General features: G+C 45.3%; 2 protein-coding genes across 2 annotated transcripts in view; one reads left to right on the top strand and one right to left on the bottom strand.

Annotated features, from left to right (window-relative positions):
* Nucleotides 1-12,168, top strand: part of ACSBG1 (acyl-CoA synthetase bubblegum family member 1) — a 27,283-nt gene extending 15,115 nt beyond the window's left edge. The window contains exons 8-14 of the mRNA XM_084816756.1: nucleotides 936-1,112; nucleotides 1,837-2,018; nucleotides 5,379-5,609; nucleotides 7,133-7,350; nucleotides 10,239-10,381; nucleotides 10,915-11,161; nucleotides 12,092-12,168. Of these exons, the coding sequence (XP_084672882.1) occupies nucleotides 936-1,112; nucleotides 1,837-2,018; nucleotides 5,379-5,609; nucleotides 7,133-7,350; nucleotides 10,239-10,381; nucleotides 10,915-11,161; nucleotides 12,092-12,168 (1,275 nt within the window). The remainder of the gene's footprint in view (nucleotides 1-935; nucleotides 1,113-1,836; nucleotides 2,019-5,378; nucleotides 5,610-7,132; nucleotides 7,351-10,238; nucleotides 10,382-10,914; nucleotides 11,162-12,091) is intronic.
* Nucleotides 11,084-19,349, bottom strand: part of IDH3A (isocitrate dehydrogenase (NAD(+)) 3 catalytic subunit alpha) — a 22,092-nt gene continuing 13,826 nt past the window's right edge. The window contains exons 7-11 of the mRNA XM_084816757.1: nucleotides 17,761-17,863; nucleotides 17,608-17,672; nucleotides 16,655-16,739; nucleotides 15,793-15,945; nucleotides 11,084-14,740 (exon numbers count right to left, since the gene is read on the bottom strand). Of these exons, the coding sequence (XP_084672883.1) occupies nucleotides 14,657-14,740; nucleotides 15,793-15,945; nucleotides 16,655-16,739; nucleotides 17,608-17,672; nucleotides 17,761-17,863 (490 nt within the window). The 3' untranslated portion in view covers nucleotides 11,084-14,656. The remainder of the gene's footprint in view (nucleotides 14,741-15,792; nucleotides 15,946-16,654; nucleotides 16,740-17,607; nucleotides 17,673-17,760; nucleotides 17,864-19,349) is intronic.

Below are 19,349 nucleotides of genomic sequence, written 5' to 3'. Positions count from 1 at the left end.
AGAAGTTACAGGATTGGCACCATCTTTCCTGGTCTGGGGCAAATTCCATTCTCCTTAAGGTGCTTCCAGATTCACCCCTTTGGTGTCTACACCTGTCGCGTCTATGGATCTTAGACAGCATCTTATTCAGCAAAAATATTATTGTTTTGTTCTATTGGACTCCGCAACATCTCTTTAATAAGGGATTGTCTAATTGGGCGAATTGCTGGCGGTGCAATACAGCTAATGCTTCTTTTAAACATATGTTTTGGTAATGTCCAATAGTTGCTTCTTTTGGGGAAGAGGTTATTAAATGGATAAATCTTGTATTGGAACTGTCTTTAATATTCACTGGTGTGCATGCTCTTTTAAATTATTGACCTGCTTCAATTAAAGACTGGTTAGCGTAAATGGATTCTCCACGCCCTCTTTACAGGTAAAAGACTGATATTACAACATTGGAAGGATAAATGCTCACCTCCTACAAAGCAATGGATTGAGGACCTTACAGCACTTTCAACATTTGAATGGGTGGCATATAGATGCCACCTTCAAATGGATACTTCTTTGGATATCTGGTCTACTTTTGTTGAAGCCTATGTATAATCGCTAGAAAGTTGTATTTTCATATATCTATGCATTTCATATGTATTCATTAAAAAGAGGGGGTTGCAGATGGAGGGCTCCTTGATCCCACCTGGAATACTGTGTAAAGGTCTGGTCACTCCATCTGAAAAGCATGTTACACTGTCTGACCTGACCTTCTCAGATGCAGCCAAGTGGGATGGTCACTGAGGGAGGCAGTTCTGGGAGGGGAAAAGCCAAAAGGCACTTGGCTCCAGTCAGGTCGATGGAGGGGGCATTGCAGTCTCACTTTCCCCTCTGATGGACTCAAGTGTTCCCTCAAAAGAACAAAGCCTGCTCTGGTACCTAACTTCTCTGTGTTTCTTGGACAGATAACGTGGACATCAGTGCATGCCAGCCGAGCAGGTGACATGCAACCAGCTGAAAACCAGCAGGAGACCATTGTCAGTTACCTTCCACTCAGCCACATTGCTGCCCAAATATATGACCTCTGGACAGGCATCAAGTGGGGAGAGCAGGTTTACTTTGCAGAGCCGGATGCCTTGAAGGTACTAAGATACATGGATTTGGAGAAAGGTGTGTGGATTTTGGTGCGAACTGTTAAAAAACAATCTCAAATTGATGTGGAAATGGGATGAACCAAAGTTAAGAATGGAAAAATTAGAAACTGAGGGAAACTGAGGGAAACTGAAATTGGCTGATTCATCCATCCATCGCGTCGGCCCACTCCTACTGTTGTTCTGCAGTGATTGGTATGCAGAGAGACTCTGCCTCCAATCTTGGAGAGAGCGCGTAACCATCATGACTAGTAGCCATTGGTAGTCTTATTCTCTGTGAATTTATCTAATCCCATTTTAAAACATTTTAAACTACTGGCTTGACCCCACATCATGCAGCAGTGAGTTCCATAGTTTAACTGTGCCCTGTATGAAGCAATGGAGGCTGGTGGCTTCGATTTTAGTGGGGCTGTGAATCCATTCTGGGTTTTAGTCAGAACCAGCCAGAACTCTAAAGGAGATATCCAAGATGCTGAACCTATTTTGGGGATAGGGTTCAACACCTAGTATAGCTTCTTTTTTTCCCTTTTTTTTAGAGTTCTGGCTAGTTCTGACTAAAACCTAGAATGAATTCACAGCCCCACCCAAATCGGAGCCACCAGCCTCCACAGGTATGAAGAAGCACTTGCTTTTGTCTGTCCTGAATCTCCCACCGTTCAGCTTCATGGGATGACCCCACTGGGCTCATTTTACAATCTGTCCTCCGCCTTCACAGGGAGGCTTGGTCGACATCCTGAAAGAGGCGCTGCCCACCTCGCACATGGGAGTCCCCCGGGTGTGGGAGAAGATCATGGAGAAGATCAAAGATGTCTCTTCTCAGTCTGGATACGTGAAGAAGAAAATGCTCTCCTGGGCTATGTCGGTCAGCTTGGAACGAAACCTGAGCTGTTCAAATAGGTTTGTATTTCAAAATGGAAAAGCAAGGCTTTTCTGGGATTTATTTATTTATTGCATTTATATCCTGCCTTTTTTCCTCTTGCAAGGAACCCAAGGCAGCTTACATTGTCCTCCTCCTCGCCGTTTTAGCCTCACAACAACAACCCTCTGAGGTAGGTTGGGCTGAGAGTCTGTGACTGGCCCAAAGTCACCCACTGAGCTTCCATGGCTGAGTGGGGACTAGAACCTGGATCTCGCGGCTCCCAGTCCAACACTCTCACCACTATACCACGTTGGTTACCGCTAGTGCTGTGCCAAAAATTTCCCCTACATGTTTCCCGGCCATTCTCATTCAATTTGATAGAAGAGAAATGGTGTTAGAAAAGAAATTCAAAAGAGGAGAAATTTCAGGGAAATTCTCATGGGTTGGGTTTGGGGTTCTTGTGCTTACCTGAATTATGAGGTGGCTGAGGAGTGTGCAGGAGTGTCCTGTCTGTCATTGTACAGTAATCTCTGTGGCAGCCTGTAGCCTCCTCAGCTTCCCACATTTCAGTCAAATCATGAGGAAGACATCCTGAGGCAAATCCTCCCATGGGGCTTTTTCAGTTCAGAAAGTGCAGGGGGCCTGGGAGGCTGCAGAGCAATGGAAAGAAAACACACACAGCACCCTCGGCCGCCTCACAGTGATTAGGTAAGCTCAAAAAGACCACCAAAAGGAATTCAAAATTCTGAATCAAGAAAGTGGAAGCCTCAGCACAGTTGATGCTGTTGCCACCTCCAAAGCAGTGCAATAAACCGAAAACCCTTCGGAAAAACGAAAGGGCCTGTGCTACAGCCCCTGCTGATAGTGATCCCTGTCTGTGAGAAACTGCTGGAGAATTTCTCCTCCCCTAGGACAAATGCGGTGAAATTGTCCCCCCAGTTTCTCTGCCCACAAAAGGGCTGGAGAATTTTGAGAGGTCCTTTGTGCACAGTTCTAGATACTACTACCCCCCACTCCAACAATGTCATTGATAACAAAAGTTTGTTCTCTGTTTATACGAGCAAAACTGGGATGGCGCTGTATTCCAGGGATCGTAGACTCTCATCCAGGATCCAGCCCAGGAGAGCTGTGTGCAGAAGCAGAGTCTCCTGGGCAGTGGAGGCTGGTGTCTCCGATTTCGCTGCGGCTGTGAATCCATTCTGGGTTCCAGTCAGAACCAGCCAGAACTCTAAAGGAGCTATCCAAGGTGTTGAACCCTATCCTCCAAATAGGATTAACAATAGGTTTGTTGTTGTTGTTGTCTGCTAGAAACATGAGATCCACCAGTCTGAACCAGGTGCAAAATAGTGGCTCAGTGGGTGGACGTATTAAGGGACAGAGTGCCTCTGAGCATACACACACACACACGCACTCCCTTGCACAAGCTTCATTGGAAACAGACAAGAACTGCGTAAGAGCCACAGGCAAAGTGGCTGAACCTATTTTGAGGGATAGGGTTCAGCCCCTGGATCGCTGCTTTAGAGTTCTGGCTGTCTCTGACTGGAATCCAGAATGGATGCACAGCCCCACCGAAATCAGAGCCACCAGCCTCCACTGGTCCCGTGCATTTATCATTTTTGGGCTGGGCTGAGAAAGCAGCCTGTCAGGACCTGCCTTCCCAGAGGCGAGGCCCAATTCACAGCAAAACCTTTGAGTGCAATAATTCCAGTAAGCAGGGATGCCTTTACAGCCCCAGTAAAGATCCACAGATAACAGTTCACAACATAAGACGCAGACCAGGTTCAGTTCGTGAGCACCAGAACAAAACGCCAAGCAGCCCTGGATTTAGCTGGCAGAATAAACTCCAGGAAGTTCAGAGAGTCCAAGTAAAAGTGGGGAAGCTTTGCAGGTTACCCAAGCGTTGTTTCTAGCAAAGTCTGCTCCTAGAGGCTCTGGCTTAAATACAGGGCAGCGGCCCCTAAAGATCAGTATTGGACATTCGATCTTGGCAGGGAAACCTGCCTTTTAGGTGATCACTGCCTCTCACAGGACACCTCAATTAAAGACGCCCTCTTTAATTGATGACGCAGAGAAGGAGACACACCTAGAACACCCTCTCCTTCAGAGACCTCTTCCTGCTCCCCTGGTTGAGAAGCATGGGCAACGGTCGAGGTCAGGTCTCCCAACTCCAGAGCTAGATAGGCCGTATCAGCGTCGTTCTCCTCTTCCCATCGTGGCTGGCAAGCCAGTGGGAGGGCTGGTAGAACCGAGTTCTCAGGCTCCTGGCTTCCCATGGCTGCGCCTGATTCTGCAGCATCTCCTTCTGACTCAGAATTAGTGACGGAGGCTGTAGCTCCCCCGAACTGGGCCGTAGCTCAGTGGTAGAGCACCTGCTTTGCCTGCAGAAGATCCGAGGTTCTTCCTTAGCATTGTCCTGTTCTAGCTTAGCAGAGGGCTCCCAGGGGAGACTGGGTTGCAGTGGTGGTACTGCCTGGAAAGTCTGGATCACGTCGGACATAGCAAAGTCATGTCTGATGAGGCGAGGTCAGGCTAGGCAAAGCAGGTTTCCAACAGGCCAGGCAGATCACTGGCTGAAACTCACCAGTGAAGAGCAGTTGTCTCAGCAACATGCAGAGGCCTTCTGAAGAGCAGTTGTCTCAGCAACATGCAGAGGCCTTCTGAAGAGCAGTTGTCTCAGCAACATGCAGAGGCCTTCTGAAGAGCAGTTGTCTCAGCAACATGCAGAGGCCTTCTGAAGAGCAGTTGTCTCAGCAACATGCAGAGGCCTTCTGAAGAGCAGTTGTCTCAGCAACATGCAGAGGCCTTCTGAAGAGCAGTTGTCTCAGCAACATGCAGAGGCCTTCTGAAGGCTGCCAGGTCCGGACCTGCTGTTGACTCCACTCCTTCTCAGGAGCTGTCTAAGAAGCAGACAACAACCATTGTCCGATTCTGCAGCCTCTGGCTCCTACAGCATGGAGACCATGAGGGCTGCACCAGAGGGGGCTCCTCTGACTTGGAGGAGTCTGGTACAGTCACGACCTCAAGCATAGAAGGTCACGGAATAGCAGGTGATGGGTCACTGGAGGAAGCCTTTTCTTCCTCTGAGCCAGAGGGGGGTGGGATCGAGGCTGGAGAACATGACAAGCATCTCCAGTTAAAAGGATCGAGAAGCAGGTGACAGGAAAGACCCTTGCTGGGAGCGCTGTTGCCAGTCAGAGTTGACAATGCTGAGCTAGATGGACAAATAGTTTTCTAGGCAGCTTCCAGTGAAACCTGGCCTTTCCCATGTCTTGGTTATGCACCATGTTCTCTTCTCCGTCTCCATCCGAATTGTATCACATTCTGTATCTTAGAAGCGGTGGTTGTTTCCTCTGAATTCCTTCCTGGGCTCCCCCCCCCCGCTCTTTTGTGTTCCTTAGTGATTTGAAGCCCTTTCAAATGAGACTGGCAGACGCCTTGGTGCTTGCTAAAATCCGCCATGCCTTGGGCTTCTCTCGCTGTCAGAAGCACTTCTGCGGAGCCGCCCCTCTTTCTACAGAAGCGCTACAGTTCTTCCTCTCTCTGAACATCCCCTTGTACGAGGCTTACGGGATGAGCGAGACCACCGGCCCCCACTGCATGTCTGGGCCGCACGTTTACCAACATTACAGGTAAACACTCTGCAACGTTTGTTCTAGCAGTCTGGCCAAGGCAATCTTGTAGTCAAGACTGCCAAACAATCAAACAAGACTGCCAGCAAGGGACAAAGTTGCTTGCACACTACACCAGGGCTGTGAGTAAGCGCGGGCATTGGTGGACCCCTGCTGAGCCCAACAACTCCCCAACAGGGGCCCACAGCCAATCCCCAGGGCCTCCTGGCCTGAGCAGTAACCACTCTTTGGGAAGTGGTGTGGATTGGGCCCAAAGGGAGAGGCGAGCAAATGGGCAGCAGCAACAGTGGCGAGGAGGAGGAGGAGGAGATGGGCCACACAGGGAGGGCTTCCCACCCCCAGAGCATCTTGCCCAAGGGTGGGGATAGGGAGGAACCAGGAAAACAAGCAAACCCAGACACCAGTTCTTCATTACGTTGCATAACGCATACAATACAGTTTTTTAAAAATTAACTTTATTGTAAATTTCAACAGAACAAAGCAAAGCAAAACCATAAAAAGGAAGAAAATGTCAACATGATTGAATGTATCAATTTCAGTTAATACATGCGAAATATATATGTGTACACACACACACACACACATATTTTCATATATATATATATATATATATATATATATGAATGAAAATACAACTTTCTCAAACATAAAAGAGACACTACATAAACTTCAGCAAAGGCTCAAACATCCATATATGTATCCATTCATGAGTGGTGCCTACATACCACCCGTTCAAACGTTGAAAGCATTATTAAGCCCCTCAATCCATTGTGTTATAGGAGGTAAGGAGTTATCCATCCAATTGTATTCATTCATTCATTCATTCATTCATTTCCTGCCTTTTTTCCTCTTGCAAGGAACCCAAGGCGGCATACATAATCCTCCTCCTCTCCATTTTATCCTCACAACAACCCTGTGAGGTAGGTTGGGCTGAGTGTCTGTGACTGGCCCAAAGTCACCCAGTGAGCTTCCATGGCCAAGTGGGGACTAGAACCCAGATCTCCTGACTCCCAGTCCAACAATCTCACCACTACACCGGCTCAGTGTTATAATACAAGTCTTTTAGCTGTCAAAAAGACACGGAGAATCCATTTACGCTGACTGTGCATTAACATCCAGGAAGCAGGTAGCTAATTTAAAAGAACATGTACATCAGTAAATATTAAAGAGTGTTCCAGTACAAAGTTTATATGTGTAATAACCTCCTCCCCAAAAGAGGCAACTATTGGACATTGGCCAAACATAAGAATTTTGAACACCCTATATTATGTGTATTATGAAACATAGTAAAAAATTAGGGCCTGAATTTGCTTGTTTCTCCCGTTTCCTTCACATCCCATTTCCCCCTTTTGTAATAATGTGTATTAGATTATAAGCAGTAGTGACAGATGAAGGCTCTAGGGTAGGGCAAGCTTCAGGGTTGTGGGGTCAAGGTGCTGTGATCACCCCCTCCCACCCCTGACACCTACCCATTGACACCTACCTGGTGGGGCTGTTTGCGTTCTCTTCCCTTTCTCTTCCAGCTGTGGCAAGGCGGTCCCGGGTTGCAAAGTGAAGCTGATGAACGAGGACAAAGAGGGCAATGGGGAGATTTGCTTCTGGGGACGGACTGTTTTCATGGGGTATTTGAACATGGAGGATAAGACCCGGGAAGCGGTTGATGAAGATGGCTGGTTGCATTCTGGAGACCTTGGAAAGATAGACCAGGACGGGTTTGTTTATGTCACTGGAAGAATTAAAGGTGAAATGCTCCTTCATTATGCATCACACTCACTCCCAGGATAAATTACTCCACTAATAGGGGTTCTGAAATAATATCCCCAAACCCCAATAATAGAGTTATTGCTAAACACCCTATAACAACAAGAATGAATTACATATGTAGTGTAACTGCAGAATGCTGGTCTGAGGGCTTCTCCACACCAGGCTTTTTATCCTGCAACTTACTTGGGCTTCTGCTTCCGGATTCTTTGCAGGATTAAGATTGGCTCCTTATACGGGCTGACACGGGTTTTTTTTCAGGGACTTCCTTTATCTGCAAGTTCTACATGTTTCATTCAGCCACTAGATGGCACTGTGATATAGCAGAACTGCGCAATTTCACATGGCCATTAAAGCAGAATGACATTTATTACCACATTATCCCAGATCTTTTAAAAACCGTAATAAAGGTCAGAAAGCACAGGAGATGCCCTGGAGGTTGATGACATCATGTAAAGGACCTGCAAACTTCCGTGAGTGACCATTCATGAGCGTACAATAAAAGCCTCATGTAGAAATGCTCAGAATTTGTTTCAGCACATTGCCTTTATCAATCAAGTCCATATCTGTAGATTTTAAGTCCTTGGGGAAAAAATCTTTTCTGTCCCACTTCAGTAGGCTGCGCCTCTCCACTCTACCAGTGGTAAAAGTGGCTTTATTGTAGCCTGAGCATCAAGTGGATGAGCGGCAACCATATCTCTGTGGTGGAGCACATGCTTTGCATGCAGAATGTCCAGGCTTCAGTTTCTGACTTCTCCAACACCCATCAGGAACTCAGGGAGCAGCTGACAGGAAAGACTTTTCTCTCCTTGAAGCCCTGGGGAACAGTTGTTAGTCAGTCTGGACAATACCTGGAGGAGGCAGTAGCTTTGCCTGCTGTTCCAAACAAGATACATGCTTCAGCTAACAGAAGCATTGGTGCCATTTGTGTGCTCGGAAATGTGGGATGGAAAGGGGAGAAAGTCATTTTTAAATCTGAATGTGTTTTGCAGGTAATTTAGGTATTACCTTTGAATTAAAGGAGGAAATTTTTTAAGGTTCTTTTTTTTAGTGCTTTAAGGGTGAGACCCCCAAGCCAAACACCCTTTGTTTTCTCCCCTTGTCAAAGGTAAAATCTTTGCCTTTTGGGTTCTGTGGTCACCTCCATTAACATCCCTGCCATTGCCAAAGACTCGGTGAATTGTCCTGGCCTGCCCCCTTTTGGTGTTTTTGCAGATGGCACTTCAGTATAGCAATCTGTAGAACGTTACACGTAGGGATGTCAGAGAAATCAGCAATGGAATCAAATGAGTTTGGATTTCTATGAATCCCACCTGTGGATTTCACAACGGACCAGCTTTTCCCGAGTTGCACAGATTCTGTGGACTTGCAGAGTGGTTTCTTTACTTTCCAGAATTGTATGCAAATTTAGATGTAGAAAAATACATAAAATTAAAAAACAACACCTGCTTGATAATGTGCATTTTCCCTATATGCTAAAGCATGAAAATGCACATTTTGGGGGGATTGGTGCATGGGAGGGGGGATGTCCGCATTTGTGAATTTCCACAAATTTGGGAAATTGGAAAAATCCGATTGCGTCAGTGAGTGGACACCAGAATGAAAGGCACCTGACAATTTGCGAAATGTAGATGGAATGGATTTTTACAAAATCTGTACATTCGTAGTTGCACGGAGTCCTATCCTCCTTGAGGCCCAGTTCATCCGCGGTGTGGGGAAGAGGCATAACTCAGCAAGTAGAGGACCTGCTCTGCCTGCAGTCTGAATGTCCCAGGTTCAGCCTCTGGCACCTCCAGTTAAAAAGATCAGCTGGCAGGCGATGAAAAAGATCTTTCTCTGTCTAAGATCCTGGACAGCCAGTGCCAAAGCAGACAGCTGAATTAGATGGACAAATGACCTGACCTGATATAAAGCAGTTTCCTAGAGCTGTGATGGCAAAACTTGTTCCTGGACTGTCCCACTTTTCAGCAAGTGCAAGGAAGAGCATAGATTAGTGCTTTTGCCATGGGACCTTGGCATCTAAAGTGTATCTGAGTTGGTGACTTGGCATTCATGTGCATGCGCTTACATGCATGTGTACTGGAGATGAGATGGAGCTGCACCTGACTGCTAGTGAACCAGGAGAGGGGCATGGACCCTGGACCTGAAGGAGAACTCTTGGCAGCTCACCCCAAGAGCTTTCTCCCAAAGGGCAGGAATAGAGTCAACATATGGTAGAGTAATGCACTAGGGGCAGGTATATAAATAAGAGTTGATGAAGTATATGGGTGTAGGGGGTGTTTTGCTTGCACACGTGTTCCGAATGTAAAGGCCAAACTAGACATGATGTCAGTAGCGCCTTTGCATTTAACATCCACCAAAAAAAAAAAAAAAAGCGTGAGTGTGATAAATCTTGGGATTGCAGCAAGTGGTGAGGGAGAGTTTAACCCTTTTCTTGCTTGCTGTAGTCCTGATGAAAATGGCTTCTCTGAAGCTGCTGTTTGCATAGGGATGAAAACTCCAGTTATTAGCACCAATGGAGGATTTCCCCCCAATGTAAATAGCAGCTTAAAATTTTCAGTAAAATTTTTAAAATAGCAGTGATTTTCAGCAGTACTGTAGCAGGGGAGGAACAGGTTAAACTCCCCGTCCTTACCTGCCAGGTTCCTGATAATTATCAGCCCCTGCCCCAATGTGGCAGTTTCCACAGTAATTGCAAAGGTGCTTCAAATGTAAGATCTAGATCCTCTCACAACAAACTGCTTAGTACATTTTCTGAGCACAAGAGCAAGACATCCTCCCACTTGGCACCATCTTGAGAAACGCGGTGTGTGTGTGTGTGTGTGTGTGAGAGAGAGAGAGACTGCAATAAGTGATTCCTGTTCCTAGAGATCATCATTACAGCTGGGGGGGAAAATGTCCCTCCAGTCCCCCTCGAAGATGCTGTCAAAAAGGAGCTGCTGGGGCTTGTTAGCAATGCCATGCTGATTGGAGATCAAAAGAAGTTCTTGTCCATGCTACTGACTTTAAAGGTACTACAGGGTGCAAGCATGATTAAACATTTAAGACTGGTTTATTTATGGTATTTTATCTGGCTTTTCAGATAATTATTGTCCCCTAAAGCAGCTCACATCAATAAAAAAAGAGACAGGCCCTGCCATCAGGCTTAAAAACTAAAAATATAAACAAGGGAAGGAGAGTGGAGGGAAAAGGTAGCAGAGGGAGATCAATTCTTCAAGGCCAGTGCAAAATGGTGAGTGATAAGCATGCATTTATAACCAGTTCAGACCAGGATAATCTTCCCTCACTGGAGTTCTTGCTTGAATAGCAATTGGTGGCTTTCATTCGTTTGGCCAGTGCATGAGGCCAGAGCGTACTTTCTGAGGAACGCACAAGATGGAGTCTGGCCCCATTTAAGTCAGCTTCCACAGAATGATGGCAGTAGCAGTCGAACACATCTGGAGGGCACCAGGTTGGGGAAGGGTGGCATAACATAAATACATGCATGAAATTTATTTATTCCATTGCAGTCGTAAATATGAAAAGGCTCTGCGTTTTCTTTCAGTGTTCAGTGGATTCTGATACATCTGAACCTACAGACAGTCTGACCCAAGAAGCCAGAGATTTCTGCCAGAAAGTTGGCAGCAAAGCCACTCAAGTGTCCGAGATCGTAAGGACGAGAGATCAGGCCATTTATCGGGCCATCCAAGATGGCATAGACCGGGTCAATGAGTGTGCAGTCGCCAACGTTCAGCGCATTCAGAAGTGGGCAGTCCTAGGAAAGGATTTTTCCATTTCTGGTGGAGAATTTGGTAAGTCTTCCCAATGCTGCGTTACAGCCTGGAATTTCATAGGCTGAGGGAGGTGCTTGACATATTTAGCTGAGGATGCATAGGGCAGAAGGGTCACAAACAAGTAGCGTCTTAAGCCAAACACACTTTGTATGGGAGACATATGAAGCTGATTTATACTGAGCCAGACCTTTGATCCACCTAGGAACATTGGAAGGTGTCTTACACGGAGTCAGTTGCTTGGTCCATCTAGCCCATTATTGTCGACACTGGCTGGCAGCAATGGCTCTCCAGGGTTTCATGTGGAAATTTCTTTTCCAGCTTTAACTGGAGATGCCGGGGATAGAACCTGAGACCTTCTGCCTGCAAAGCAGTTGCTGCATCACTGAGCCACGGCAACTAGCCCAGGATGGTCTACTCCAGCTTTCCCCAATGTAGTGCCCTCCAGATGTTTTGGACTACAACACCCAGCATTCCTGGCCATGCCGGCTGGGGCTGATAGCCATTTAAGTCCAGAACATCTGGAGGGCTCCAGGGTGGGGAAGGCTGGTCTGCTTTGACAAGTGGCCAAAGGCTCCATCAGACTCTCCCAGCCCAGTGATCTGTTCTACTGGTGATGCTAGGGATTGAACCTGCAATCTTCTGCATGCAAAACTTGCACTCCTCCAATGACCTATTGACTTCCCCATAAACTAATTGGGGACTGCTGCCAAAGAATGCAGCCCCCAGGCTGCAACTGAGATTTGATCATTTGCTGAGAACATCTGCTGGTACAGATGTCACATTCCTAATATACGCCTGATGCTTTTTCATATTTTAATGAACATCTAAGTTGGGACTCGAAGATTGCAGAGGCTACTTCCTACTTTTTGTTGTGGGAGAGCAAATCCACCCTTTCCATAAACATCTCCCCTACAACAACCTGCTAACGTCACTTCCCTTCCATTTCAGGTCCGACAATGAAATTAAAGCGGCAAACTATTGTTGAGAAGTACAAAGATGAAATCAATTCCTTTTATGAAAATTAAAGCTGGCAATCCAGGACTGCTCTCCAAACTCCACTAGAGTATGAAACATTCTTCTGTAGAACACGCAAGAGTATCTTTCCGGGGAGCTGCTTGTTCTGAGGCAACCACCAGTTTCGACTTAACACGTTTAAAAACTTAACATGCTTGTAATGGCGTAAGCGTTCATGGTCTGGAGTCCACTTCCTCAAGAATCTGAATGGGTGATTGTGGGCCAGTGATTCCCGCTCAGCCTAATACACCTCACAGAGTTGTTACAAGGAAATAATGAATTGCTGAGAACCATCGCACACCACCCCAACTCCACTGGAGGAAGAGTAGGTGGTGTATATAATTTTACACTGTATAATTGGGCCACTGCACATTTACTCCTTAACAGCTCAGGGTCATGTGATATATTTTTCCATCTCCACACTATTTAGCCCAATGTTTTTTTAAATGAACAAGGTGTAAGCTTCTAGCAAAAGCTAACTAGGGAACTGATTTAGCCCTACACTTCTTAGCTGTACTCCCAAGAGCTGCCTTTTCCAGGGCCAATCTGCTGACAGGAAAGCATGCTCAATATGGGCTACTGCAGAGGTAGCTGAGCCCCCTTGTAGGCTGGATTGTTCAGAGCACTTCGCTTCCTATTGCAAGAACAAGAACGAAAGCTGTATCTCTTTGGGAGGTCTTTATTTTTCCTCACTTTGTGCGCAAATAGTAACCCATCACTTAGTACAATCCAAGGGACAGACAGAAGCAGCAGCAGCAGCAAAAATAAACACATTCAGGTCAAGCAAGAACGCTGTTCCCAAGTTCTCTGAGAAGCCCATATTGACATACGAAAGTTACCTTAATAGTACGAAATACCTCTCAGTGCAGAAGCAAACACACAAAAAAAGATTAGCTGCCCAAACTTCAATTGTCTCATTACTACTTCTTGTTGTTCAGACAACGAACGGGAAACTGTAGTGGCAAGGCAAAGCCATCCGGTACGACTTGGATTTAATGTGTGAAAAAATGAGCAAGACAGGCGGGCCTTGAGTAGCTGCAGGCCCTGTCACGCCTCTCATAGCAGCCCTTGGATACAGACTGGGAGTGTGCCACTCACAATGGAGATAATCTGGGCATGGAATTATTCCAAGACACTCAAAAAGCTTGTGCCACGTATGCCCGCAACATAATATATGAGGGTAACAAATAATGATCTTCAGCACTTTTCTGGCAAAGCCTCAATATCCCTATATTTCCTTTTCCGAAGGCTGGAACTGGGCCTGGCGGAAGACATACTGGTGCCACCAAGCACAGCATCCCTGCATCTTGTCCTCCTTTCTTACCCAGTAACATCCACTAACACAACACATGTGATGGGATGATGTTGTGAGCTTCCCGGGTTCCACTTCATCCACTGCTGCTCAAGGAGCAGGGAAAACATGCAAATTAAGATGCCACATTATGGATTTTGTATTAGTCAAGGTCACTGGGAGAGGAGATGCAGGGCTGCTGTTTTCAGTGGCAGTCGTGGGTCTCCCATCGCATCTAGGGCTGGCCTGAACTGGCTATGTTATCTCTCATTCATCTTCCACTCAAGTGGCTGGAAATCCATTAATTACTGAGTAGCAATATTTAAACATAAACTGAAGATTATTATATATTCTATAACCTTGAGCACAATATAAAAGGCCTTCCGATACAGTACTAATTGCAAATTATATATTTGGTGTCTGTCTAGACAGAAAAGCTGCATCAACATTCCTGTCACAATCTGTAGCAGACAAAAATCAATTTGTGTTAACTAATCTTCACTGACGAGTGCTAGAGCAGGTAATAGGTGATGTGTAGAGAAACTGTGGTCTAATAGGATGTGTGGTCAAGTTTTACAGTATCCCTTCAGCCCCCCAAAGTTGGGTATCTTGCAATTTATATACAATAGTTGAAACTTATTTAGTTTTTCCACAGTTTCAAGTCTTTATTCAATGCTTTTGAAGGACAGGTTTCAGGTGCCAGGAACAGAGGGAAAGTACTTCTTTATGGCAAATTTGCTAGCCAGCTAAATAAAGGTCTTTTGCTTTAGAAAAATATCTTGTGCTATTTGAAGGTGGAAAAGCCTCCTGCATTCCTTACGGATAGCAGGCAGCTAAAACAGAGAGCCTCATTTAAAGTTGCTGTGATAAAAATCATACTTCCATTTCTCTGGGGGACTTAACATCAAGTGTTTCCAGAAAGTAGGACTCAGAATGGAAGGTGGTTGACCATTTCATGCAATACCTGCTAAAAGGAATTTCTATAAAGAGTGTGCAATATAATAAATAGAACAAAACACTTGGAAAATGTCCACCAGGAGCAGGCACAAGAATAATTGCATCCATCTGGGCTGGATTTATTAACAAAGAGGGCCCCTGTCTAAACGTTTGCTTTCCTCTAGAGAATGGATATGAATTGCAGACAGCTAATGCGCTTTAGTAGCAGCATCCATCAGGAACAACTGAAACCAGTGAGATACGAAAAGGCTTTATTGCATTTCCTTCACTCTGCGACAGATTTCTGCTGTGAACTCTGAACACTTTGAGTTGCCTCCCAAATCTTTGGTCAAGACCTGAAATGGGGGCGATGGGGGGGGGGGGAGGGAAGAAAGGACAAATTACAAGAGTTGAGTTGGCTTGCTACAACCACATAACCATTTCCAGACCTGGACATAGAGGGTTAGAAGCTGGTTCAGTCATATTTAGAGTAGACCCACTGCAATCAGATTTGTTAGTCATGGTTAACATAAGTCCCATTGATTTCAGTGAGGCTACTCGAAGTCTCGCTAACTGGATCCAACCTAACATGTTGTCATCCAATCCAATAAAGGTAAAGGTGTCCCCAACCAGTCGTGTCCGACTCTAGGGTGCGGTGCTCATCCCCGTTTCTAAGCCGAAGAGCCAGCGCTGTCCGAAGACGCTTCCGTGGTCATGTGGCCGGCATGACTGAACACCGAGGTGCACGGAACGCTGTTACCTTTCCCGCCGAGGCGGTACCGATTTATCTACTTGCAATTTCTTGCTTTCGAGCTGCTAGGTTGGCAGAAGCTGGGACTGAAGACGGGAGCTCACTCCGTCACGCGGCACTAGGGTCTCGAACTGCTGTCCTGCCGACCTTCCAGTCTGCAGTTCAGCATCTTAACCACTAAGCCACCGCGGCCCCTTATCCAATCCAATACATTGTCACAAAAAAGAGTTGTCCAGAGTTCGAGGCTTTGTGCAAGAGATTAGCGCATATTTCTCCCACTTTGCAGGGCACCCATGCAGAATTGTAGGTCTTTCTCACTAGACCCCCAAACCTGGATTTTGCCCCTCCCACCACCATGCCAGCCTCCCAATTAATCGACAGAGCTAGCAGCACCATTTAGATACTTGAAAATGGAGAGAACAGCAGACGCTGGGCACTTGTTGAGACCCAGTTAATGTATGGGGATGGCCTGGGGTTTTAGACCTAGTAAAAGAGAATGGAGGCAAGTCCAAAGTAGGGGGTACTAGACAACAGAAGATTCTTCCAGTTGACTCTCTAAAAAGGGTACTGTGTGCTTTCTGGTTCTATCTGAATTACTCTCCCTGCAGAAACTAGATCACAAGAGCACCAGTGTTAGGAGAACCAAGAAAGGTATACCTTTCCATCTTTGATTGTGTCAAAGCATGCATCTTCTATTTTGGTGGCGTATTCCTGCATTCCCATGTGACGTAGCATCATCACCGCACTCAAGAGAAGTGCCGTTGGATTTGCCAAGTCTTTTCCGGCAATGTCTGGAGCTGTTCCGTGAACCTACAAAAACAAGAAATTCTCATTATGCTGACTTATCATTTCTTTTGATAAGAACATTTTTGGTGGATATCCTGCATCAGCAGTTAAAAGTCTGGTGGTTGGTGTTGCCTTTTTTTTTTTTTACAAAGCCTATTAAGTTCAGACAAACGGTGGCTTCACATGAAACAAGTGACTGGGATTTTCTCCTGAGTAGGGAACTACGCAAGAAAGCTGCCTCCTGCTGCTGAGGAAAAAAGGGAGGCTGGCAGGGACCAGCTGAGGAACTGAGAAATCATTGCTGCACCCCATCTCTTTGTCACACCAGTGAGACCAAGATACTACGTTTTTTCCCCAAGAGTGAACAACAGCCAATATAAAACACTTCCTGGTTCACACTTCCTTGCTTTGCAATATACTGGGGAATACTTCCATACGAGAAGGGAACTTGAGCTGCTAATTTGCTGTTTTATGTTCCTTTCAAAAACAAACATCCCATTTAAGAGCCTAAACTAATGGCGCCTTTGAAGATCCTGATACTGAGAGAGTGTTAGATTCAGCAATATCCTTTATTATGAGTATTTGAACAGCCCTGAAATGAACTTATTAAACCCTAAAGACAGAATTATTTGCTTTTGCAGTAAGCCCAACAACAGTCACAAGAAAATCAAAGGGCCACGAGGCCCTGCCAGGGGCCTTGTCCCAGAATTTCATTTCGCAGTACAGGCCTTACCGATTCAAAGATTGCAACTCCATTAGCACCAATGTTCCCACTTGGCGTTACTCCAAGACCCCCAATCAATCCTGCACACAAATCACTGCAAGGAAAATGCAAACACAAGAAAAGGATTGGAGATACTATGTTTAGGCCCTTTAGCAGACCATATTGAAAAAATCTTGCATACCAGCAGTGGGTGACTCTGGAAGAGTGAGCCAACAAGCAGAGCTGGGTAGACAAAAGTGTGCAGCTTTAACAAGGACATTAGCAGGAAGAGTGTTTGGGAGCAGAATGCAGGGATCTAACTGCAGTAGTGCTGAGCCCAGTCAGTGGGTGCAAATGCAGGCAAGATGGTGTAAAGCATGGTTTGAAGGATAGAGAAAGGGGCTGGGTAAACTTAGTAAGCTGCATGACATGAAAGCAGGAGAGAAGGACCAAGACATGCTAGCACAACGATGTACTCTGATACACTTTTAAAATATCCCGAACTTCTAGGTTACTTGCTTCAATTTCCATGTAGAAGCCCAACTGGCTTCATCAATAAGCAAGGCCTTTTTGGTTGTAGCTCCAGAGCTTGGGAACATACTTCTGAGTATTTCTCTCTATAAAGACATTTTGGAGACAGGAGAAAACAGTTCTGTTTTGCTATGCTTTGGGCAGCCCTCCCCAACCTGGTCCCCTCCAGATGTTTTGGACTACAATTCCCAGCATTCCTAACCCCATCCTGGCTGGGGCTGGTGGCAGTTGAAGTCCAAAACATCTGGAGGGCACCAGTTGGGGAAGGCTGCTTTGGGGGAATTAGCCTCTCTGCCATTTGTTTTTATAGTTTTATTGCTGGTTTTTGTAAGTTAATATTTTAAACTATTTGTATACGGTTTTGGGAGTCCGAGTTGAAAATTGGTTTAAAAATCTTGTAAATACATACATCAGATAAATATATTCCTTTATGCTAGCTCAAGTCTACTTACCTAAGGATGTCACCATACAAGTTTGGCATAACAAGGACATCGAACTGTGATGGATCCTGCACCATCTAAGGGGTAACAGACAGGTTGCTGTTTTTAAGATGACCTGAAATAGCAACTATTAAACACCTTATCATGAGTTTGCTGTATACTCACATTCAGACACACAGTGTCGAGATACATTTCATTAAACTTAATATCTTTACAGTTTTCTGCTGCCTCCCGGCATTTTTTCAGGAACAATCCATCAGACATTCGCCTGCACATCAACAGAAGAAGCAGGTTAGGGACCTAGATGTGCACACTGGATTAATACTACGTCCAGGTACAGCGAGAGCGTCTGTTAACGTCCACTATAGCATACATCCATGCCTCAAATGTAACCTTCTTTACTGATCTTAAGCAAGTCATTAACTTTTAAAGTGGTAGCCAAAAGGAGAAGGATGGAGACAGATCGAGGGTGGTTTTTTTTTAATATACTTTCTACCCTAAGGGCAAATATCCTATTCCTTAGGGACAAGAGTTCTTACCAGTAATATATTTTTAGTTTTCCACACCGTTATTCAAAATTGTGAACTGCCTTAAAAAAAATATAGAGCTCAGAATCCAGTATGGCCAAAATGTATCTCGTACATAGCCTACAGCCTCCATTCAAAGCATATTACAGTAGACAAGACCAGAGAAGACCTTAAAAGTCAAAAGACATCTGATCAGCCAAGATAGGTTTCTAGTTTACATCTGAAGCTAGTCTGTGTGGTGTAGTGCTTAGAGTGTTGGATCGGTACTCGGGAGATCCAGGTGCTAGTCCCCATTCGGCCATGAAACTCACTGGGTGACTTTGGGCCAGCCACTGACTCTCAGTCTAAGCTACCTCACAGGGCTGTTGTGAGAATAAAATGGAGAGGAGGACGACCGTGTAAGCTGCCTTGAATTCCTTGCAAGAGGAAAAAGGGCAGGATATAAACATAGTAATAAATAAAAGTAAATGCAAATAATAAACAAGCACATCAGGCTCCTACTTTCGTGCCAAAGGCTCCAAGACACCCAATAGCAGCTGTACCACTATTCAAGTCAACCTCTTCAGAGGCCACAGCATTATTCTAGAACTGAGCCATAACCACCTACTTAGCTGTAAAAGGTTTGTATTTAAGTGAAAGGGATAAAGCCTCTCTGCACTCATGTCCACTGTAACAATCTGATGGCAGGAGTTTTAACCCTAGCTAAAAGTCAGCTGTAAACTGAAAAGCTGTTCCATCTTGTGAGTTCGGGAGTGTCAGGAGATTAAGCTAGAGGCATGGTGTGGGGGTAAAACAAGTGGTTATACTCGGCATTTGTGGCACAGCACCAGCCAGGTAGTACTGTACCAAATATTATATGAGAAGAAGAGGTTGTCTTTTTAAAAGCACACTGGGTTGAGGTCCAGGAATACAATTTTAATTCCAGTATTCATGCAGCAGCATTAGGTTTAGTTATTTTACATTTTTAGGCAAATGTTGCATAATGTAATTGGACTACATTGGATTACGGAAATATTGTTATTAATACAAAATTGTTTTTTCTGTGCAAAATTTCTTTGTTAAGGGTTGCTTTCATAGCTGTCTCTAGGATATACCATTTCCCAAACTACATGAAAAAGAGGTAAATTACACTAATCTAATCAAAACATACAGAGCTATGGGGAAATATTTTGTAACTGAAGGAGATCTGATGTCTGTGTTGGCCTCCTAACAAAGCCCTATTCTCAC

Source organism: Heloderma suspectum, chromosome 11, assembly GCF_057233095.1.
Source record: "Heloderma suspectum isolate Gila_16-S chromosome 11, 16-S_ref, whole genome shotgun sequence".
NCBI lineage: Eukaryota > Metazoa > Chordata > Lepidosauria > Squamata > Helodermatidae > Heloderma > Heloderma suspectum.
The sequence above is the reverse complement of the archived record's forward strand: the minus strand, read 5'-3'. Positions and strand labels throughout refer to the sequence as shown.